The sequence below is a fragment of the Polyergus mexicanus genome, unplaced genomic scaffold, assembly GCF_030449975.1.
Source record: "Polyergus mexicanus isolate NDT 795.1 unplaced genomic scaffold, iyPolMexi1.0 SCAF_4, whole genome shotgun sequence".
Lineage (NCBI taxonomy): Eukaryota > Metazoa > Arthropoda > Insecta > Hymenoptera > Formicidae > Polyergus > Polyergus mexicanus.
The window spans coordinates 10,665,702-10,691,860 of NW_027223324.1; the positions used below are offsets into that span (position 1 = coordinate 10,665,702).

Consider the following 26,159-nt stretch of genomic DNA (forward strand, 5'->3'; position numbering starts at 1 on the left):
TCGAAACAAATGTCAAAACATTATTGGCTGACGGCAGAAGCGACAGTCGAATAGAGAAAGAAAACGAGGAAAAAAGGGAACTTTCAAAAAAAGAGAAAAAGGAAAACGCACACGTCAGAGAGAAAGAAAAAGAGAGCAATTCATTGCATTTCGAAAAAAGAACGTCTACAGCTTATACAATACAAATATGCAACGCAGAAGGTATTATATTAAAACATAATCGATTATAGTGTCATAAAGTGTCAAAAAACAGAGGTTACAAATATGTTAAAAAAAATTTGTAGAAAATTAATTACTGCTGCAAAGTTCAAATAATAAGAATGTAAAAATCAGTGTAATTGTTTCAATAAAATTTCACCATCATATATCATGTATGTCTATATATATTATATATTATACTTCAAGTGAAACTATAAAGTATAAGTACAAGTGCGATATTAGTCACTCTAGAATTCCAAAAATTGAGATTAGAGAGAGATAGATAAAAGATTGAAAAAAAGAGAGAGAGAGAGAGATAAAAAATGTTAACGAAGGAATCGTGTGAGTCTCATAAATCGACGTGCAAAGGGCAGAAATAAAGAGGGAGAAAGAGAGACTTTATTGTTCGCGCTGTAACTAACAACGTCGCGATGGGAGATCGTTTCGAGTACCGATGTGAAGCAGCGATGTATGAAAGTGAGTACCGCACGCAACGAACAATACGTGAATCGATATCGGCCGCGGATGTACTACTTGTAAAGAGGGCTCGTAAAGGGTCAAGAGACACGGTCAGCAACGGTCAGCTCGGCTCGTGACGTTTATTAGCGCGGTCGATCGTAACGGAGAGGACGGGTCTCTTTCTGTCTGCCCGCCGCGGTATCGAGAGACACGTTCGCACACTCATAAACGCAATTTTTCTCGTTAACAATTAACCCTCGGCATACCTGGGGTCGAAACGACGACGACTATAGCGAGCGAGCTAAGTGACTCGACTACCCGGGGTTGTTAATTATCGACTCCACGTCACGAGGAGGTTCGCGAGAAGCCCTACTCTGCCCTTGGTGCTGGCAAAGCTCTGTTCATTCCCCTGAATCACCCTTCCTTTTCCCGGCCCTCCGGGCCCCCTTGTTCCCGACGCGTTTCATTTCGCCCATCGACTCGGAGAGAAGAGGCGACCGATCGTTGGTGTCTCAAGATGGCTGCGGGCGTGTAAGAAGAGATGGTTTTACAAAAGTTGAAAGATTAATTGTCAAAATATAGATTCTTTAAGTCAGATAATTCTCTTGGCAATCCATCGATCGTGATTGACAAATCGATCATAATAATATATTGCCACAACACAAAGATGAACAAGGGAGAAGAATGAGGTTCCCGGGGGAGGCATTAAACAATCGAAGCAATCGTGAGGTAAAGTAATATATAATTTATTTATTTGTTATTTGTAAAATTAATTATTTTGCGAGTGTAATTTAGTTTATAATTTTATGATACATATAAAATATATCGATTTTTATTTTGCGATATTTATGAAATTGTTAAATGTAGGAGTCAACTCATGGAGATTTTTTTTAAATATATATAAGATTTATAATATTATAAATTTAACTATAGTCATTAGTCGTTAGTCATCTTAAATACTTTCTCGTAAAATGCCATTTTATAAATAAAGATTAATCATGTTTTGGAAATCACAGAAAGAAAAAATATGTTTAAACGCATAGTTAAAGAAAGTTCTGTTAAGAAGAGACGTTGAATTTCAAATAGTCGATCTTCGTAGATCGCTATAATCAATATTGCAAAACTTTCGACAAGTATCGAAGCGGTATTTTAATTTTATGCGACATGAGAATAAAGTTTGTTCTTGATAAAATGTAACTTATCTATAGAAAAGTAAAAGAGAGATACCGAGAGAGAAAGAGTTTATATCGAATCATGGATGAATATAGTAGATATTCAATTAAAAGACTTTAAAAGAGCGCGAAGGGAAGTAACGGGCGAGTTAAGAACTCCGTATTGAATTTAAATGATACAAGATTAAGTAATCTTATGAGATTATAATTTCGCTCTTGTTCCGCTTTTCAACAAATACTGCATTATTTATTACATAAAAGACCGGATAAAAAAGATGTAAGATATTGTATTACCATTATCATATTTTATCTTAGGTTTTATCATCTCATTTTTGTAGATTAATATCTTTTTTCTGCATTGCTGTTTTTCGATTAATTTCTCATTTATCATTTTTTATCGATCGTTCGTTATTTAATGTATATTACTCTTCTTTATTCCACAACATCGGATCAAGTAAATAAATTTTACAAAGATATAGAATTAAGATTATAAAATCTTTTATAAAGATATGGAATTTGAAGATGAACAAATTTTATAAACATATGGATAATTAAGAAATTAAGATCTTTTATTAAGATATGAAATTTTAAAGATTTAATAATACCGATCTCGCGCGGTAAAAAACCTGCTGAAAGAAATCGACCACAATCGTCTCGTCCCCGATGTCGCGGCGCTTCCAAACGTCACTGGATGCGATTTTTGGGCGCCGGTAGACAGTCGTCTCTCGCTGCATTCGGTCTTGAAATGACTTTAACTAACAGTTAACGAGCCTAGTGTAGACACGTACGCGAGCAGTCCCTACATGCGGAACGTGTCGCAAGTCGAAACTCGGGCAGCGAAGATTCCGTGAGGGCGACGGTGGCAACATCCGGGGGTGAATAACGTCGTCGCGACGACGACGACGACGACGACGATGACGACGCCGAGAAGTTTTCGACTCTGCGACGCGCACCAGCTATGCCCGAGCTGTATGTATAACTCGATTTCCTGCCAGTCTCGTTTCGAAAGATCGTAACTTGGTTGGGAATTTAGGACGACGGCGTCTCGACGATCATATAGATGTCGCGGATTTTTCAGCGGCGATTTTACGCCCGGCAGAATTTGTCAAAGTTTACAAACAGTCCGACGCTTGTGCGGGAAAAAAATCGATATTTTTTTATTCATAATAAATAATAAATGATTATGATGTGATATATATAATAATAAATTATTATATAAATTTTTAAATAATATCCAATAATATATAAATTATATGTAAAATTCAAATGTCTTTTATGAAATAAAAATATAGAGTCTGTAAAGGGGAAAACGATCGATACGTCAAATAATTCGAACAGAAGCGAATATAATTAATGTATCCAATATGTCCAATACGTCACTGAACGTGTAATTCATTCATCATACGATATGGCTTGCTACAACCGTCTTTATTGTGTCACGAAGGCTTAATGGTGCAGTCGTGTATACTTTAGCACGTTTCCAATAATTTCGCGTCGCAAACAATGCAACGAGAAATTGCTCGACGCGGCGCATCTTCGATATTCTATACAATGTAGTATGATCGGCACGGTAATTGAAGCAGCAGTTATTGCGAATTAACATCTATATATCGGATGACTTCGATTAATCATAATATTGCCATTCTACTTTTTCTCGCCGCATTTTACTTCTCTGTCGCGCAGCCACGTTGTCATAAGAGCCATCCCCATCTCTCTCATAAAAGTGTAAAAAAATTTTGCTCTTCAAAGATAATGTTTATATCGATGTAACGTCCTACATATTGGATAAGAAATGTTTTCAATAAAAATGTGATAAAACTTAATGAGAGAGATGCACAGATATTGAACACATTTCTATATCTCCTTTTTTATAATGCATATATGAATAAAATTTTAAGTGATATCGAATATTGTGAGAATATTGGCTTTATGCGCTTGTATCTACTCTCTCCTACTTTTGTAATAAAAAAAAGATATAAAAAAAAATTATTTCACACTTCTAAGAATAAGCGATTGCTCCTTTTAACGTAAGAGTTCGAGATCTCATATGTTTTTGTTCTTGTGACGATTTAACCGTGTAATAAAGAGATTTTTCACGTCGCGATTAAGAGATTTAAAAATGAAAATACCATCGTGCGCGTCGGATAACTCGGCGGGTATTGTTTTTTTATCCGTTTCCACACTGTAGCAGTCGCTAAATTGAGCACTACACGGTTATGTAAATTCACGCCTGGAAATCTCGGCCGCGCGCGCGATGCTTTACTAAGGAGAAAACGTTTCCTCTAAAAGTTTAAAGCGGCACCGCGCTTTACCACTCTTGATATTCTCTCGTTTACTCTTTCTCTCTCGCTCTCTGACTCCGAAAAGAAAGGAAATTTCGCCGATATCGTCGCGAAAATCTTGCGATTTAACCGCGAAAGCAATGATTATCATCGGGGTCTCCCAAGTTTTCGCGTGGAAATTAAGAATACGCTCGCGTTGCATTTGTTCGCAAAATTATACATATATTTTGCAATTTGTTAAAATGCATGCTATAAAACTGCACCGTCTGCAATTACGAAAGTACATAGCTCGAACACATAGAAGTAGCCCGATATTTATGCTGTCGACGAATGGAAAAAGTTATTTGTATTACAATCGTACAAAGATATGTTTTATTTTTTTGTTATAAAAAGACGAAGAGCAGCAAAAAGCAAATGAAACGCGGATATTCGTTTGATGATGCAATATACGTATTGAAAATACGAGAATACGTATTCTCAATGATTTTATACTTTTCCAATGCGATATATCGCATGTATTTTTAATAATTGTGCACGTCCAAGTGAAATAAGTCAATTTATACAAAAGTATAACATAAATTATTTTAAAGAACGGAAGTCGTGTGAAAATCGACACGGTGTGTTGAAAAAAATAAAACGATCTCATTCTACACAAATCGTTGGTGTGCGTGTTCTTACTATAAGCGCGAGAGCAAACGTACCCCCGGCTTCCTTTGATCCCAGAGGATCTATTGCGGGCTCCTTTAAATAAGGAAAGAAGAAACGTAGATACGAGTGGTAAAAAAAGGGCTAGCTCTCTCGGTTTTTACCTTTAGCCGAGAAAAATACGGCCGCCAGGCCGTTTATCGTCGCCTCTCTCAGCGACGCTTTCGTTAAGCGTCTGCGACGCTTGAAAATCGCTGGACTGGCAGTCGGCGTAAAGATCACAAAGAGATTCCTCTTTTTTCATACTGACGCGTATCTCGTATGCTTGTGACATGGTCGGGAGAAACTCTCGCAAATTTGTTGACCTATCTGCTCGCCCGGAGAAACAAGTTGTCAATTTGTACGAGTGCAGACATGTATGCATATACCGCGAGAGGAAGTGTAACCGAGATGCAACCTCTTCTTTTGTCTTCTCAAACAAAGATAGAAATTTAATTTAAATTTAATAATAAAATACACTCCTGATTTAGAAATTTTCCATTATTTTCTTTACAATAGATCATAGATCCACTCGTATTAGCGTATAGATAGCGAGCTTAAATTTAATTAATTATAGTCGACACTAATCAATATTGATGCATCCGACGATACAGCCGACAGCAATGACGTACATTTGACAGAGATGAAGGAGCGAAGTTCTGCGACTCTCTGAAGTTGCGATTACACTTGGGAAAGCTTTTCCGCGTTATAGAAGTATAAATCGTGATTAATTCGAGAAAAGCGATTAAATTTATTAATATATCATCGTCGCGAATTTTTCAAGATACATGCCGCAAGAGAGAGAATATTTCGAGTTTGAGAAGCAGATGTAAGTGTTAACATTACTGCAATCTAGATAATTTTGACATTAAATGGCGCGACATGTTTATCAACTGTCAGGGGCACATGTCGCACACGTGATATGTTTACTCATGTTTTACGCGAGAAGAAATGTGCAAGCACGTGTCATATGCAAGCGCATTTCATCATCGTTCTAACAATAAGAGTACTCCACTTACATTTTTTAATATCTGTATATATAATGTAAAAAAGCCATTCGCGATTTATACATTTGATAATTTTTCGCTTTGCCGTGTTATATTAATTATATAATGTTTCATCATTAAAAAAACGTTTTATATTACTATCTCAATTCTTATTTATACATTCGCATATTTTTCGTTGAGAGATTACGTTACGCTGTATATTTGAATACTATTGTATTGTATTGGAGAGCAATCAGAATAATTTAATTACAGAGTGAGACAAATCCATTCGTGAATTTGTACAATCGAATGAAAATTAACGGAATTGAAACGGAAAAAAAAAACAATGATGATTAATGTATCTTTTAATACAATTATCATCTTTATTTTCTATGCTATAAATAATGCAATCAGAGAGATTAAATTAAATTGAGAAAAAGAAAGAGAAGTATCTTCTATCCTGATTTGAGAATTCTTGTATCTCTTGTTCCTTTTTCTTCGAGAATATGATCCTTACAAGTTTATTTTCGTGAGATTCGGGATAATTAGAGACTGCGTATAAGGGAAGAATAATCTCCGTAGCAATTTTGTAAAAATAATAAGGGACTTCGGAAATTCCATTTGCCCGATTATCCGCGGAGAGATCGACCTTCTTTGGAAAGGGACGCAATTTACTGAAATAATTAATACTGAGCTTCTCTCTTCTCCTTTGAATTTCTCTCTGCTTCTCTTTTTTAGACGTTTGTGTCGTGGCACGAGTAGGCGAGTGGATAATGTGCTTGCCCAGAATTAACGCGAAAGTACGTACATTCTATGTGTTTAACGTCCCGTGTGTACGATGAGAACGAAAGCTCGCGAGCCGAGAAGGAATCGCTGAATAATGCAAGGTCCAAACGTCAAAGCGGGCTAGATCGATAGTATAAAAATAAGGACCCCCACACGGGATCGGGAGGAGACGAGCGTGGGTTCAATACTCCGGAGCGAAAATTTTATCAACCGATCCCGTCGAATCGCGGATAGTTAAATTTCAACGCGGTCGGGTAATTTGAATTCTTTTATAAAAATTTGACAGAAGGTCCAGATAAAGCAGGATAACGCTTATCATCGAATAATGGATCGGCTTTGTTTATCCGTAATGGATCGAGGTACGGTGGTAAATACGAGTTGTAGAAATCCGTGCAAACGCAAATTTTAATATCGCGGAGCCATTAAAATGATTTTGACAATTAAACGGATCAATAATTTTAATCGTAAATTTGTTTGCAGATTTTTTTTTTTTTTTAAATACAAGGCTTGTTGTTTTTTTTCTTTTTTTCACAAAATAAACCGTATCTTATGGGGGGGAAAAAAAAATTATTTTTACAGCTCAACTTTTTACGAATCTCGAAATCGAATATTGTTTCGCACAGTTCTATTGTTGAACGGATTCGTTATCGTTCGTTATGCAGTTAATGTAAACTGCTTCGTCGCTGCACTTTACCTTCCTTATATTCTTATCTCGCTTTTTCGAAGCATGAGAACTTTCTGGTGGTTTGTACAAAGGAAAATGGTAGTATTTGCAATACAATCATGTCCAATGCAATGATACACTTCGCAGGCTTTTGCATTTCAAATAAATAAACAATCGCACAATTTATAATAACAACAAACGGAGTAGACAAACGCAAAGGATGGATCCGGAATATTAACCTTTTTTTTTCGTCCGTGTGTATGAATTCGCAAGCATTATTGGCTTTGACGGCGAAAACGGTGGGAATTGATATCGTAGAAGCCAGGCAGCGTTTGCGTGAGATTTATTTACGGCAGAACGCACTCATTTTTCAACGTCAATTAACATATATTAGTATATATCTGAATTAATAATTATTATTGATTATGATACAAAAAATTAAATAAAAGAGTAAAAAATAATCTTTCATTTAAAATTTCTCATTTCAAATTTCTCTTTTTTTACAAAAGATTGATTGGAATAAAAATTTTATATAAAAAAAGAATAATTTGTATAAACAATACGATAATACAACGATACGATTATTTGCACGATAAAAGGATCGTGATACTCAGATATGTTTATTTATGACGCATGATTTTCTTCTTTGTAATTTCGTAATTTTAGCACACTCGTGATTCATGTATAAAAAATTTGGATATTGGTATAATCGAAAAGTTTCATGTCTTATTTGATGATCTGATTTCTCATCTGGCAAAGTTTGCTTGCACTAAATACGAAGGCAAAGTAATAACTTAAAAGATGATACTTTTTTCGATCAGCAATATTAGAAATTAATTTTCAGTTATTTTAATTCAGTATTAATTTTCGGCCTGCTAGGGGAAATACCCGAGAAACGATCTCACGTTCGCAGAGCCGGGGGAAACTTTCGCGACAGATAATACATCTCGCGATTGGCCGCGATTGACGTTTCTCGTGCGAATGCAAATCCCGGCAGACGTCGCGAAAAGGAGGAAAGGGAGGAGACGAGTGTCGCAATTACGAAGTCGCGGGATACAATATCCTCTCGTTCACTTTATCCTCCGTGCCTCGCCTACCCTTCTCCCTCACCCATACGAATCGGCTTCCCACCTCCTTTTCCTCTCATCGACATCGAAGGTCGTGCGGCACGGCGGAGGACCGCGATAATCTTGAAATCAATAAAGTGTCACCGCGGATTTCTCTCCCGTTAACGTACGTAGTGCGCAAGCTCCGCGTCATCCTAATTTGCGACGCGTCCGCCGCCGTATTATAGATGAAGCCACAGAGTTCTCTCTCTCTCTCTCTCTCTCTCTCTCTCTCTCTCTCTCTCTCTCTCTCTCTCTCTCTCTCTCTCTCTCTCTATAGGGCGCCGCGAAATTGCCGATAACTCCGTTAACCCGCTAGTGCACTCCTGCACGATACGTCACTTTATGTTAAAGATGTAAAGGCAATAATTTTTGCTCTTTTATATATATATATATATAAAGGGCGTTTCTGCGTATCGTAAAATTGAACCGAATGCTGATACTCGCACTGCGATATAAAACCGCGAAATGTATTGCCTACCTTCGAATAAATCGAGCAAATCGACGATCATGTAAAGTGAAATAAATCTCACGTATAAAAAGTACACATCTCCGATATACATCGATTTGTTTTCTCTAAATCGCCTTTAACAAAATATCTAGTCTCATAACTGCCGATAGAATTGGAAGGGGGATGATCTTGGAATAAAAAAAAAAAAAAAAAAAAAAATATTAATCGAGAATACATAGAATGAAACTTTTTCATACGGGGTTTCGTTTTAGAAAAAATTAAACAATTTTGAATATTTGGGAGATTCGCATGCACTTAAATTAGAGAACACCCTGTATATAAAGGGCAGCTTATACCAAGATATATTCTACGGCATATGTAATATTTAGGTTGTTCAAGATTTACGAGTCCTACACACCGCCCCGAAGTAGAAAACATAATTTACCTTACGAGACTTCACCTTACGCATGATAACGAGGGTCCGACGCGGGAGACGGGGGGGGGGCGGAGGGAGGGAGGGAGGGAGGGAGTAGGCATTGTTCGTTCGATAACAGATACGAAGGCGCTATTACATTCGCGAGTAAAGAGCTGGCGGGTGTTGGGAAATAAGAGCAAAGATACGGCGGGGGAGGGTGAAGGGAAATAAAAAGCCGAGAGAGAGAGAGAGAACGCTCTCGCAGGGTGAGATTTCTCACGCGCGGGCGTAGCTGCATATTTTGCGCGAAGGAAAATCGAAGCTCTGTGTGCTTCGCCGTGATATTTATAGCGCGCGGGATTCGCCATCAGATAGATTACCTTCTCCCGGGATGGACGTCGATCCCCGATCACGCGTTGATCGAGCGGAAATCACAACTGTCGTTTCCAAAACGTCACCGCTCTTCCGTCATCGCGTTCGACTTCTCTTTTCTTACTTACGACCATCGAGTTTTGCTACACAAACGAATCAACAACATGCTCTTTTTTTTTTTTTAATACGAGATAAATCTATTTTTCTTTGAAAAATAATCACTTTCCTCAGTTTAATCCGCGCGATGCAAGATAGTAGATTCATATCTGAAAAAGATCGATAAAACTTCTCACCGAATTGGAGAAATAAAAAAATAACCGAATAATATAATTGGGTCACAGAGCGCGCAATTACGATAACTGACATAAATTAATTAAAACAATATCCAAAAGGCGTAATATAGGTCCGATATTATTTAATATTAATTAAATCTCGCGAAAAACGAGGAAAAACGATACATTAGCCGGAAAATTACTGGCGCATATATTCAACGACCTAATTTATGATTTTCGCCTCTCGCGAAAGATGCTATCGCGCCCGTTTAGTCAGCTACATTCGCGATTTCCCTTCCGTAATTACGCGCGGTGCGACATTGCGTAAAATTAATATCCGGGACGCGGATAATATCGTCGACGACCGAGGCCTCGCGTGATCGGATAGAACGAATAATTTCAAGGGCTAGGGTTAATATCTGGCGCGAGTTATCGATCAATCTCTCGTCGTGATCCTCTCCTCTCTTTGACGGAGGATTTTCATGGAGCCTTTATATCCTCAAGGAATCCCAATAAGTTTTTCGTCGAGGCTCCAATCCAATCGCCGCGACTCCCTGATTCTATCTTAGCCGCGTGGAAAGTGCCTTTTTCCCACGAGGCCGACGGTCGATGCGGTTCTTTAAACGCGAGAAGCGAGCACGTACATACACGTACGCATTCACACATATATATATATACGAGCGCACGAAGACACGTACGCGTTGATAAATAAGTAACGTGGTGAATTCTCTCTCGAGCCGAAGGTTCAATGGACCGCTACCATCGCGGGTAACTGGCCCCTCAATTCCACCGTGCGATTAATAACGTTGAAAGCACGGATCTCTAGCCGGCTAAAATAAGCTGGTCGATTCGTTTTAACATCTTAAAGCCGCCGTTGCGAGTTACACTTTCTTACTTTAAGATTATTTATTTAGAATAATTTCACTCGAAATATACTTCGTCATCTATAATTTTAGCTATTTTATATTTTTGTAATATATATTTTTATTATATTTTTCAGCTATTTTATATATAAGAGCATTTTATATATAAGATACATTTACTTTTTATATTTGATGTTTTAGTAATTGAAATATTTAATATTTTAGCGACATTTATAGATATTGACAATTACAGCATTGCTGATAATTGATAAAATTCGTTAAAGAAAAATTGATTGTCAATTTGTGTGATTGTCCAGTCGTGATATAAATCGACTGGCCTCCTGTATATTTTTTTAATCTCATTAAAGTAAAGTGGAATAAATATTATTATGAATGCTTGATAATTTGTCGTAAAAAAACACGTATTGATTAATCTTTTATTATTTCCGATAAACGTTGAAATAATTGCATCGCGTGCATAAAGAGTCCTTACTTCGTTATGTTAGGCAAACAGTCGTATCGCATTAAAATTGAATAACGAAAAGAAAAAGAACGAGAAGGAGAATTAAATTCCAATAATTATTAAACTATAACCGCGCATTGTCCATTATGATATTTGCAAGCATCGTGTTTATAAATATTATATGTCACAGAAAATTAAATATCAATGCTGCAAAAATAAGTCAGTCGTTCTTTAATTGCTTTTGCACGTATTAACCTCCGTGTCAAAAATTTAAACATGACTTCCTCCCACTCCTTTGATTTATATTTCGCTTGCTTCTTTTATCTAATTCTTTGGATTATACGCTGTAATTTTATAATTGACATTCTACAATAAAATATTTATTAAACATTCGTCATATAACGGGGAAAATTTCCGCGATCTAGAAATAATATTATCAATATTATTTAATCATATATATATATATCACAAATTCATTTTTCATCTGAGTATATTAATTATGATACACAAAGGAATAACAAAAATACCGAATGCTGATCGAAGTGGGCGGTTCTCAAGCGTCAAAACGCAAGCGGTTGAAGGTCTAAACTTTAACAAGGAAATCTCCGCATCGCCGTTGTACTCCGAATAACATTCCACATCGAGACGAATGTGCCGGGAGAATCGTTATTGCTCGTTTCAGGCATCGATCGGGACTCGTAGTAGGCTCGTGAGGGGAATCCCAATAAATTTCCTCCCCGTTCGTCCCTGTGGTATCAAAGACGCCGATACGGACACTCTGCTTGGCATCGGAAGGAGTGCTCTCGCTATCTCAAAATGACCAGAAGGTAAAAGGATGAAGAAGTGAGAATGAATCGACGTGAGTGGGTGCCGAATGCTGAAGTAGAACGTAATGTTCTTAACACGCGTGGATCAAAACCTGGTTCAACGTATAAACGACGGCCGATAAATAAATAACGCGGGGTTGAAAAGGGGCTGCTATCCCGGTCGGCGGCAATAAAGAAAAGTAACGCCGGGACACCCGTGAAAGAGAATCAATTCGATTCGTCTTACCATCTCTCTGTTTCTCTCGTTCTCTCTCTAACCATCCCCGGTGTCTCTTCCCTCACCTCCCATTCCATATCCTCGGCGAGTCTCATGCCGCCCCACGGTGGTCGTTTCTTTCCAATTCTCAACCTTCTTTCCAACCCTCCTTCACAGCGCAACAAGTGCGCCCCGAATCGCATCTTTAAGAAAGCGGTCTCGTACTTCCACCCCTCCCCTCCTCCCGATCTCACTCGGTTTTCACCACCTCCGCCTGCTCGCTTCCAACCCTGGCTCGAGTCACACCGCCTTAACACCCGCCGTTTCAGCCGATCGTTTTCCTTCTCGTCTTTTTTCCCCGTCTTCTCCAGCCATTTCTCACCCATCCCCCCTTTCTCTGGCCGCAACTTTCCTCCAAATCACTCCGCACTTTCTCTGTCTCTTGTCTTTCCGTTCTCCATCTGTCGCTCTCTCGTTTTTCCTATTATTCTTTTCTCGGAGATGGCTCACGCGTATCCGAACGGTTGCCAACCACTCTCTTCAATGCTTTTCCCGTCAGTGTTCGCCCTTTTCCCTTCTCCTCCCGCTGACTCTTTCCATCATATCTTCCGTCATCTCTTGTTTCTCATATTCTTCACCCGATGGTATGTTTCGCGCATACGTGCAGGAAATGAAAAGATGTAGCGAACAGACTCGGCGAGCGAGGCTGACAAAGATGATACTGAAAGATAGACCTCGCGGCTCGACCAACACGAATCTCAGGCCAACCGATTCGTGAACTTTTGTGGCCACGAAACGACATAATGCCGCAAGATCTCTAAATAATAAAATGATTATCTGCTGTGCTATCGTTAGAGTAATTAATATAATCAGAGCATTATCATTTATTTCAATTTCACAAAAAAAAAAAAAAAATGTTTATTTGCAATTTAAAATTTATTTTTAATCATGAAATTACTGCATGTTAAATTTACCTACTATTAGTTATAAAATTTTCTGTCAAATATTTTTTCTCCAAAGTCTTTTATTTCTTCGCGACAATATTTCTCTCTTTTATTACAGCCACTTAAAAAAAAAATTTTTTTTTTTTTTTAATTTTCCGGATACTGATGCTTAAATCCGCATTTAATGCTGCAAAATGAAACGTTGGATTTAGGAGCTGCCGATAGGCGGGAAATTTAACGAATACCGGTGCGCTACAAGTTACTACGCCAGACATCTGCGACCCTGTCGAACGCGACGTTGGATCATCATTCGTTGAAACACGTTGAATTTATTGGGGATTTAATGCCGCTCGGGACGTTTATAGGAGCGCAATAAATAAACTCGAGCGCGCTGTTACGAGTGACAGCAACGTTACCGGAGACCGAAGAGCGTTGCGCATAGGGAACATTGTATTGCAAAAATGCCAGCCCGATGCGAGCGACTGCCATTTTCTCTGACATAATTGCAACGCGGCTAATTAAAAAGATCAAACAATCATTTCGCTGAAACTAAATTTTCTGGTATATAATATTTTTTTAAATACTGTAAGCATATCTCTCTGTGCATATATATTATATATTTATGTATAATATATAATACACTTTATTATATAAAATATTGGAGAAAAATTGGAGAGATACCATATGTAAGTTAAATATTTGAAATCTAAAACGAGTAACCGTTATCAAATTACATAATGAAAAAAGACACGACATAACTTCATCAGCTATTAACTTATCTTGGCAAGATTACAAGAAATTCATAAGAGAGTTCTCGAATTTATATCCCGATTTAAAAGCGAGCGTAACATCCAAGAAAGCACGTTGACACATCGTCGTCTTCGATCCCGAGGACGCGTAACTTCTCGAGAACGATCGGGAAATTCGACGAAAAGGAATGTTATTAATGACCAAAGTTGGACGAACGTCGGGACGAACGGCGGGTGAGCGCGCGCGACGGGTTGGAACTCGCTCGATTACAAAGCTCGCGGGGGCGAGAGTAGGGTTACAAATTGCGCCCGAAAGTTGCCCCCGCTCTATAGCGGAATAATGGATCCCGAAATAAACGAAACTGCCGGCAGGGGCAATAATTTAAGCGGATTTCATGCCACACGGTGGCTCACGGTTTCGTCATGCGGTTTCGAGCCGAGCTCGACGTCGAGCGAGCGAGGCTGCGAAGTGGCAGGAAATCAATCGGGCACCCCGGGACACTTCGAGGCCCCGTAAAACGAGAGAATACGTATCCATTCTCGTTACAAGAAGGAGAGAGAGAGAGAGAGAGAGAGAGAAGCGGGATTGTGTATTCGTAAAGTAACAAATACGGCTATAGCGCCTGTAAAACAAAACTCTGTTCCGCGGTTGCAAAAATCGAATAAAAAATACGATTAGCTTGTATAAACGAAAATTTTCGCGAAACTGCGGCGATTCGCAACGCGAGGTAAATCATTCGCATCCCAGTTGCAGCATATGGAATATTTTATGAATGTATTAATACTAATGTTACGGTTATTAATGAATTTTTAAGGAATTTTGATTTAAAATTATATTATACAGGGTGTCCTCAATTTAATTGGCAAAACTTCAGAAGCGTGTAGGGGACCGAAAAGCTAAGACAGAAAGTCCTTTAGAGATTTGCTCGTTTTTGCTCCATTTCGGAGAAAGTCAGAGAAAAAGAAACAAAACAAGTTTTCGTTCTTTTACTTATTTATTTACATTTTATTTACGTTATCATCTGTTTAATGCAGATATTGTTGCCCTCTTGCATCAATGCAAGCATTACATCTAGCACTGATCTCATTAATTGCAGCTAGACATTGTTCTAGTGATATTTGGCGCACCGCATCTATGATTCGATCTCTTAATTGCTCTCTTGAATTGATTGGCACTGTAAAGGATATCATCAATATATAAGGTACCTTGAAGCAGAAAGTTTATTCGGTGCCAATCGACTCAAGAGAGCAACTGACAATGAGAGATTGAATTTTTACGATTTTCTCTAAAATGGAGCAAAAACGAGCAAACCTCTTAAGGACTTCTCGTCTTAGTTTTTCGATCCTCTACACGCTCTTGAAATTTTGCCGTTTAAATTGGGGACACCCTGTATAACAGAATATTATGAAACAAAAATGTATGTAAATATAGACCCTGCAGTAATGTAAATTAATTAATAAATTATATAGAGAGATTAAAGAAATTTTTCCTTGAATTGCTCTGGAAAAAAATAAAACATCTTAGGAATTTTTACTCTATCGCAAATCGCACCTCTTCCTGCTCCGTAATAATTTCTAATTCATATCATTTACAATTGCGCTTAACAAGCGGGGATGTGATAATAACATTTCATAAATAAATGCATCTAGAAATTTTCTCTCGCATTATTCGTCTAATATTTTACATAATGTTTCACGTTTATCTCTTTCTCTTTCTTTCTTTCTTTCTTTCTCGCTCTGAGAGAAGGAAAAGCTTTTGTGCAATCATAAATTAGTCGAATCTCGTTACGGAATGCAAAAAACGCATCCCGAATGCATCTGAATTGTAGAACAGGAGCTCGCTTGTGATATATCGGCGAATTTTCCGCGCGAAAGCAGCCGTATGCGCGGGTTACATCTGACACGCGCGGTAAGCGATACACTGTGTTACATAACATTGTTAAATTCTACGTGCGACCTGAAATAGTTGCGTCACGTACGAGAGAGTCTATCGTACGAGGGAGTCGTAATCCCCGATGTGAAGCCCGTATCGTTACCGACGGTGGGATCATGTCAATTGCATTATTTCCTTTTTCCTTTTATTTGATAAGATAAGCGCTTCTCGTAGAAGCGATAACAATAATTCAAGTACATAGTAATTTTATTCGAGCCACTTTCGTCCATTGACAATGTGAATTGATCGGTTACGCTATGTGTAAACGTCGTGTCTACCTCACACAACGTAACGCATAAGAATTCATGTTAATTATTATCGCGAGAATTATTACAGTCTTTCCGCTACTCTCATTTCGAGGATTCATTAAATCCGGGCATCGAGCCCCGAAACTCGAACGATTTAAAGCCGATGAAATTGATTTTTAAAGAGCACGACCGAATTAGCATCGTAACGAGAACGCGGACGCGAGATGGGATCATTTGCATGAGCACAGCCCACCGTCCTTGGATTTGTCCTGAACCCAAGGACTATCTATATTGATGGCGTAGCCATCTCTCTCGTGTTCTTACTTACCGCGAACAAGGATGAGGATGCTGAACAGCAGCGCGGTACTGAACGGCCAACCGGCCATCCTGGCGTGGAGCGTTACGTCGATTCAGCTTCCTCCTGAAACAATACAAGCGTGCCCAATCAATCAACCTATTCCGCTATACCAAAGCCAACTACGATCCCTGCCTCTCCTCCCTCTCTCTCCCTCTCTCTCTCTCTCTCTCTCTCTCTCTCTCTCTCTCTCTGCGACCCTTCATCTCTCAGCGCAAACCCGTTGTCTGTCCCGCGTCCTCATCGTTCGGGCTTCGTCCCACCTTTCAATTTCACCCCCAAACCTCCCGCCCCTTTCCTGGCAGACTGCCCGTTCCACGTTCAACCTTGCCGATCCCCTTTCCTCTTCACCGTTACACGCCAATCCCTTACGCCCCGTATCGACATTTTTCTCTCTCTCTCTCTCTCTCTCTCTCTCTCTCTCGAATCCATGCCTGGAGGGAGGCTTGTCCGTTGAATGAAAACCCTCCCAGACGGTGCGCGTCGAGCGACGTACATAATCGTGAAACATGCGATGCGTGCCACTGATTTGGGTATCGGAACCACCCCGGATGCCACCCTCTTGCATTTATTTGCGCGTTTCTTTGCCGCAAGCCGCGGAAGTTACATAACCTCATCGAGGTCCTTGAACAATCCTCGCTGGATAATTCTAGGGGCATATTTGGCATATTTGACATATTAAAGATGATTGGTTTAATATAAAATAAGCAAGTAAAATAAAAAAAGTGTCAATCTCGAAGTTGATTCCAAGATTCTTTAAAAGCGCTTATAATTATTCGGAAATAACTTAAAAAATATATATAAGTTTTATCAATTTGAGAAAAGAACGAAAGATTTTAAATGTATTACAAGTGACAGCTTATATACTATAAGCGTAAAAAGATGGACTCGATATACGATTATATTGATATTGTCAAAAAAAAAGTATCAATCTGTGATCACAAAAATACGAGTCGTTCGATAAATTATTGATCATTGTAACTATGATCAGGTAAGGTCTTTCTCGCAGGGATAAAATATCCACGTATTTTTTATCACGTTCTTACAAATTTCGTTCAAAGAGGCCAAATCTGGAGCATTTGATTCGCTTCACGGTGCAGTTGCATCGTGGCACGGCAAAGGGTGACCTACACAGCCCTTATGCGTACATACATGAGCGATCTGCAATAGTGTGCTGTTTTTACCTGCGCTCATCTCTCGCTGCTTCTTCGTTGAATATTTTTTGAGCTTCTGCTCGTGAAGACAAAGATATAAAGAAATACACTTGCTTTCCACTGAGAACAGGAGGGAGAAACTTATTAAAGTAATTTACAAAGTAACGTTTTATTTTACATACACACATATACAAAGCATCCTATTTTAATTGGAACAAACTCTTCTATGGTATTTTAAAAATTCTGAAAATACATTATTCTTAAAAAAAATGTTTCAGACAAAACAAAAGCAATTCTGCCGCGCTCACAATTAAGTTTACAGATAAGATCGAATATCCATCGTACCATCTTCTAGCGATGAGACGCGCAAACCAAGTAGAAAAGACGAACGAAGAAACAGACAAGGAAAATCGATCGACCGAATTGGACTTAATAATACACAATGACTGGTGACCTGATTTCCAAGAAAAATGTTGAAGCTGTCAAAGATATTTGAACTGAAGTGCTCTTAAAACAAGATATGTCAGTATTCAGAGAAAAATAGTCTATCTGTGTAGAGATTGTCCAATAAATTAATATAAATACAATTTAATTAAATTAAATTTGTAATTATAGTTATACGACCAATCAAAAATAGACTGCAGTTCTAGAAAAAAATCTAGTATCAACGAAAAATTCTTCATACATTTCTTTAATAATATTTTGGTTTATTTTAAGAAGAAGCCTATTTTTACAATCAACACCGCAATCACATCATTTCCGCAATTAATATCTGCAGGTCGATATTATATTATTTATAAAATTATTTTAAAATTATTTTAATCTTCTAAAAGCATTCTGCTGTGTGAGTAGATTAGTTTAATTTATGTCAGCGTTTATCGAATTGTTTAACCATCGCTCATTTTGTGACAAATCTGTTTTCCAGGGTTATTACTCTAATATCGCTTTTATGAAGAAATACAAGATAATTTATATATAAAAAGAAATGTGATGAGAGAGAGAGAGAGAAGAATAATATATAATTTATCAAAATTTCTATTATAATATACACAAAATTAGAAATTTATCTTACTTTAGCTCATCATTTTAATAATTTTCACAAAATTCTTATAAAATTTTCCATTTTACAATTTCTTTGTACTGAAAATTGAACTGAAAATCCGGTGCTTTTTCCTTAAGACTCTAAATTGCCTTTTGAAGATTCCAAAACTCTAAGTATGTATATTCATCGTTACAGAAAGCGTCGTAGCGTTCAATACCTTTTGTAGCAAGACACAAAACTAAATAACACATTACGGTTTACGTAACCGCGTAATGCGATATTAAACTTAACGTTGTAGCGATGCTTATGTTTGAAGACACGGTAACGCGGATAGAGGTGAAATTAGATGCACGTGTTCAAATGCGAGAGGTCGTGCATAATTCACACAGCAGCGGCGCAAAACGTAGGGAATAAAACGACACCACGTAAACTCGTTTTCCTAAATCACTTGTCCGGGGAGAATATTCCATAAGGATTAACCTTAGGTATGCGATGAATCAAATTGCACGGTGACGAGCACGTCGAACGAATAATCGCGAAAATATCGACTGCTTGGTGTGTTTCGAATCGCCTCCGACCTCACGAATCTCCTTTGCAAGATTATTCGCGTGAATAATATAGTATTTTCAAGCAATGCGAGCCAGATGCAGATTTCGTTCTCATAAACCGCGGCAAATTTGTTTTTCGAAATATTGTCGCTAGATTATATGTATTATTAATGTATGATATTGTATTATTTTGAAAACTGAAATATAAAAGAATCATTATATATATATATATATATATATATCGTAAATAATATACAGTTAATACTATAAATGTAACAGTGTAATATAATTTAATATATAAATTTAATTCAAATATTTAAAATTTCATATAAATATAAAATAGAATAAAATGACAAATTTACAATCTCGAAATAAATACGATCGAGATGAAAAAAAAGAAAAAAATATACAAAAAATACCGTAGAGTTCTCAATTTCAATCTAATTATTTTCGCACCTCCGTGCCACGGATACGGATCGTTAGTCCGCGTTATTAGCAGAGATTTTTTTACAGGCTGGCCGCGTTTTAAACCGCGTTCAAAGGTCTCGACATATCGCGCGAGCGCACAGGGTGTATTCATTCGCCACCGCTGCTACGGAATTAATGCCGGCCGGAGGCTTTATGGAAGGGAGGAAACAATAGAGAACACGCGTCGACGACGACGACGAAAAAAGCCGGCGACGACCATGGCAACCACAGCAATGGATTTCACCCCATCATCCTGACGTCACCATCATCATCGCCGACATCAAGAATACGTTCTTCTTGTTCGAATACGAACTGTCTCCGCGATTATTCTTATTCCCAGCTGCTCTCGCACTACTCATCCTTCTCTCTTCCACGTCTCATCGCATTTATTCATTCATCCACCTCTCTTTGCGACGATAATTTTTCTTCCCTCTCTATTCTATCATCGTTCTTAGATTTCTTACGTATGTACGATGTGGATCAGAAAATCGCCAAGATTATAATAGTCGCTACATTATTTGTCTTCGAGAACACGGCAGACGGTTCGAAGATAGGTCATATTTTCATGAATAACTTCATTGTCGAGTTGGATAAATTAATAATACAGGTTCAATAGTAATAAGTAAATATTCAGAAGATGTAATAAATAATTACTTGGACATAACGTAAAGTTTAAAATTATATTATCTTTAATCCAGAGGAATTAATATAATTGGAATAAGATATTCAGATTTTTCATTCGCATGGAATACTTTAGCAGAACAAAATATTTGACTTTTAAATAAAATCTTAATACACCTCTTAAATATATACTCGTGCAGTCTCGTTCATGAGTTTTCTTATTTTTTTCATATCTGCAATATAATATATATATATATATATATATATATATATATATATATATATAAAATCTACAGTATGACGTCAGTATATTTTGATATTCAAGACTACATACATAAACAGACGATACATAAACGCGAGAAATTTCAGACCATAATTATTATCCGCGGCATAATATGACTTTCTTCATTAATTTCACCGGCAACGTTGCATGCAAAGGTGGAAAGAACATTTTGAGAAATTATTGTTGACGGGATCTTAATTCGTTAGCCGGGGATATGAACAAGTAAAAATTCCATGACGTCGGCGAAATGTGTAGAACTTTTGCGGGGCACCAGCTGCTGCCGCGCGAGAATTCTGTTGTCCCGTTTCTCTCATATTCTCGTCGCTCGTACACGTAACGTAAACGGTGTGCGCTAAGACCACCGGTATAGTAATTCCACATTTCATTCCGCGTGTCAGGAAAATTTCTGCTATATCTCGCGCGCTATAAATCTTGCAGCGTTCGCGGTCCGCGAAGGGATATTAATTAACGCGCGAATCATATATGCGTGAGAATACATCATTAAATATTCTCATATACACCAGGGTACGGTAGATATACTAAAGTAATTATCTTGTCGGAAAGAGTGAGAGAGAAATGCTAAAATTGTTATTCCGTACGGAATTAATCGTAAATGCGTGAATTAAACGAATGGCCACTATATAAAATTGCGATTAAATGACCGTGTGCGATAACGAACAACCGACTAAATATTTGTTATTTATTATTGTTGTTATCTGCGTAATAGCAAATTATTAATATATAATTCTCTCTCTCTCTCTCTCTCTCTCTCTCTCTCTCTCTCTCTCTCGATCAAGTCTATGCAACTAATCGTTACGTACTATGATGAAGATTAATTGATTTTCCAATCACTTCCACTCTCACGAATTAAGAATAATTCGATAAAAAAATTTGAATAAGAAAACGTGCATTATTTAAATTTTACCTCAATTTGGCCAAAAAAAAAAAAAAGAAAAAAAATGAAAAAAATATGTTTGAAATTTTCCAAACGTTACATATGTCAATGCGAAATTATTTTCAGATTTATTTTATACGCGATATATAGAGAATTATAAGATTATCAATTCCGTAAAAGAATTACGGTTCGATCCTGATTTTGTTTTTAAATTTCCATAGGAGCATATCGCATACACAAATGTCAATTTCCATCACAAGCCCCGACTCGAATTTTCACGCGCGTTTACACGCGTGCACGCGAGACACGCACGCGTCTCTCTCGACGAAAAATTTCTATTATCCCCCGGGAATTTTCATCCGACGACGCGCGCTTCCCCGCGCGAGCTATTTTCTGTTTCGCGATGCTCCCTTTTTTTTTTTCTCCGGCCGAGAGCCGCTTTGACCGCGTTCCTGAACCGAGGAAAAATAAAATATCGGCGACGACGCGGCCATTCTCCCGCAACCGCTAGTATCGAGAACTGACCCGTTATTTGTAGAGGAGTGAAATTCGGAGACCTGCCTTCCAGGAATTTCATTAAAATTATAGCTTAGATATTGGAACGCGTGAACCGGCAGCGATCGCGCGTGAAGGATCGTTTATGAAATGCAAGACGACTACCGTGCATATGTCTCTCGTGAATATATAGAGAATATGCAGCTTAAAAATATGATCTGATAATAAAACACTATCTATTATTGTACTTCCCGTATTGGGAATTTGCAACTGCCAATTTCTCAAAATATATCTGATGACGCACTGATGGAGCACATCTATTTAGTGGAGAAATTCTATTTAGCGTCAAAAAAGAACTATGGAAAATATCTAATCGTCTTTTTTTTTTTTTTTGGATTGTGTAAAGTTGATGAAATTATTTCAATCTCTCTCAGTTTTCAAGCGCAAGAGAAATAATACTATATATAGTTAACACAAACGGTCCATTGTAAAATATTTCCTTTAGTTAATCTTCTCTTATATCAGATTTGCAGATTTCCGATAATAATCATACTAACGTCATATACTAACGTTTATATTCCGCATATCGCGTTACGTTCATATCCTGATTTATATCGCATTTACATTCCGCGTATACCTGATTTTGACTGACGAGCGCGTGCCCCTTCAGGCTACGTGGAATATTTAACCATTTATTTGGCCACAGTCAGTCTCGTGGCAGCAAAGTTGCGGCCACTGTTAGTTTTATCGGATATGTGCATTACTCTTGGCGCGAAATGAGATAGCGAAAAGGGGGATGACGGTTGCTTCGTATTAGTCGCGAGCTCGAGTTTTCGTCGACAAGAAGATGATGGATCGCCCGGAGCGATGGAGCGACAACGAGCAAATTTAAAATGCGAGGAGAAACTTAGCAACGCGTTATATGTCGCTTGTGATCGAGTGCTCCTCCTCGAAACGGGCCTTCAATGTTTCACTCAATATTGCCCGTGACAAATGAGAAATTCATGCTCAAATATAACAATCCTTCCAAATTTTTAACGTAATTTTGTTATTACGTTAATAAAAATTTTTGAAACTCGCTATTATAAGAGAGAAACTTAACACGTATGGATTTTTATTTAAATATAAATAATTATTTTCGTCGTGTATATATTAATTAATTCATAATATTGAAAAAAAATATCCTCTCTCTATTTAGCATTAAAAATGCTTTTCTCTGTAATATAGATATAGAATATAACATGTATACAAATTTTATAATTAACTTACGTAAATTTATTGACTCATATCTCGTATTAAAAAAAAAATTCAATCCTGCAATATAGAAGGGTGCCCAAAAATAATCATAAATTATATTAGTCATATACAAATGATTCGCTTTTATTCGAACAAAAATATAAAAAGAGATAAATTAATTTTATTATTGGGGAAAAAAGCATGATAAAAGAGCTTCTATATCTTCCCTAATTTGTTCAATTTATTCCAGATAGCTTCTATTATTTACGAGCTCTTCCTCCCTAATTTTCCCTATAATCGTGTTTCACGCCCTAAATAGATCCACCTGTATACGTGCTCGCGTCTAAGAAGATGAGGGAAGACTTGCTTGCGTCTTTACGGTGGAAAAAAAAATATATTTTTGCAATAGCTAGAGAAAGAAAGAGAAAGAGAGAGAAAGACGGAAAAAGAAAGAGAGAGACTGAGATTACCGGCGATAGTAAAAGCGACGAGGCTCCCCGCGGCCATTTTCGAGAAACCCGCACCGTTTTCACTTTATCGCCTTCGTGGTCGCATCGTCCTAAAAATACGGAAATGATGCCGTGTATCCCCGGGGAATCGCAGTCTCTCAGCCGGTTTCGTAGTCGATCATAGAAAGGGCATACGGGGCCATTGTGCCTGGGAAAATTCGCCCCGCGAATCACATTTTAAACATTTTATATTCGTCCAACGTGGACATCCTATATTAGATATTCCCGTATGTCGATCAGACACGAAAATGTCTCGCAGATTATGAGCCCCGGATTAGTTTGACATAATAAAAATGAAAACCTGAAAATAATATCAAGCATAAATTGTGATTACTCTCTTCTAAAGCGTTTCGTTTTGTTCATAAATAATTAATATTGTTGCCATTTGCATTACAGCAATTTGATGTAGCGAAAGAATTTGCGATTCTTATTGAGTCTCCTGGAGATTAAACGGAGAAGTGTCAAACTTACGCGATCCCTTAATGCGCTTTTTAAAGGTCGTATTGAAATCGAGTTCGAGACCGAACGTACACCCCTTGTAATTCAATCGATTTGAAAAAGTATCGGTTGCAAAAGTTTTGCACGGAAAGGACCAAAGTTCTGCAAAAATTACATTTCGGCCACTCCATCCGAGAGTTCTCGCTTTTATCGACTCCACTCAAGAAAGTAAAAAAAAAAAAAAAAAAAACGAGAAAAAGGAATACAAAATCTCGTTGTACTCGTAAATTGCTTTTCGACTTTATCAGGGGCTTTTTTTTTTTTTTTTTTTTTAATTAATATCCGAGAAAAGAAACATCTCTCGCGCGCGAGAGAATTGCAAAAGTCGGAGGAACTTGCATATGGCATATTACGCTGGTATCTTCGACGTAAACCATACACATAAAGGATGAAGCGGATAAAAAGATAAGATACTTTTCTCGCAGACTTGCCCGATATTTTTCTACAAAGTTTGCAGTATGTAAAGTTCTCGTAAGCGCGTTGAAAGATTCAATTTTTAATTTTATATATTAAGATTATTTTAACAATACTTACAAAATTACAATAAACACACATGCATAACATATGATACATAATAACCAAATTTAAATTTTACAGAAGACAGAAATTTCTCTCGTGCACTGATCAAGCAACAGATGTCGTCTCCCCCGTTATTTGCAAGCGTTTCCCGATAAGAAATCGCATACTGATGTCTCTCGCAAAAGCAATCTTGTATTTCCGAGGCCTCTTTTTTTTTACGTAAACGAAATATATTGCAACAGCACTTTTTTATGCCTCGTTTCGAGTAAAACAGTCCGGTATGGTCATAGTTTTCAGAATTATTTATAACTTTCGATCTCTCTATCTCGCTTTCGAGTCTCACGAGATGCGCGCGCGCGTGCAAGAATAAAGTTTCGAAACTGCTCGCGACTATTCGATGTCTGTAAATGCGCAATGCAGAACATGCGGGTGAATATATACATGAGAATAGACCGCTCGGTTTATTCAAGGATATTGGTTATCTCCGGGGCCGTTTCAAAGTCCTCAAGAGGATCTCGAGGCGTTCTTAGAGTTCTCACATTATATCGTGTCAGAAATATTAAAATAATCACGAGAAACTTTGACAATAATTTTTATTTATCGAAGAGAAGAATATATTATTCAATATATTTTTCAAAAAGCTAAAGATTACAATCATGTTATCTAACGAAAATCAAATCGAAATTTTTCAGAATATTTCTTATTAATTTCTCTTTTTAATATTAATTATTTTTATTGATTTAAAAAGAATATTAATTCGTAATTTTTACTGATTTAAAAAGAATATTCATTCACATACAAATTGCATTATATCTAATAAATATAAAAAAAATTTAAACGGTATTCACTTTTAAACTTAACAAAATAAAGCGTTCAATTAAAATTCCATTAAATTCTATTCCTTCTATTAATTTCGATTGTACCATATTTTTTTCATATATTTTTAGTATATATTTTTAATCAGTAAATATTGTCTCAGCTCACGATATCTTCTCGTTGGCGTTATTCGCAGTTAAAACGGCCCCGGTGTTGAATTTTTCGTGAAAAAGAGAGACGAGACGAGAGCAGAAGAGAACATACATCGCGCAGCAAAAATATGACGACACGGAAAGCAGGCGCCAATAAAAGGTATCGACGTATACTCCACTGTCATCAACATCGCAGAACGAAAAATTCATTCCGCCGACACTGACAACGAAAGGTTGGGATCCCGGTATTGGAACTTGCCGGCCGAATGAATGTTATCGTATAGCAGAGGCGAGTAAATATTTATAATGATAAGGGCGCGAATCGTTAGAGAAACTTGTTTGAGTTTTTCGACTCGAATTAATAAGAATCTCGATGTGTTTTAATAACTCTTTTTTTCTGCAACGCGCAAATTGCAAAAAAAAAAATATATATATATATATATGCACATTGGAAATTAAAAACGAATAATTTGAAGAGAAATACGGCTAAAAATAGAA

General features: G+C 37.3%; 1 protein-coding gene across 9 annotated transcripts in view; it reads right to left on the reverse strand.

Annotated features, from left to right (window-relative positions):
• The window catches only part of LOC138932617 (cell adhesion molecule Dscam2), a 194,085-nt gene that overhangs the window by 105,111 nt on the left and 62,815 nt on the right, over positions 1-26,159 (reverse strand). For all 9 annotated transcript variants that reach the window (XM_070294630.1, XM_070294632.1, XM_070294629.1 and 6 more), the window contains one exon: positions 16,399-16,491. In XM_070294630.1, coding sequence (XP_070150731.1) covers positions 16,399-16,456 — 58 coding nt within the window. In that variant the 5' untranslated portion in view covers positions 16,457-16,491. The remainder of the gene's footprint in view (positions 1-16,398; positions 16,492-26,159) is intronic.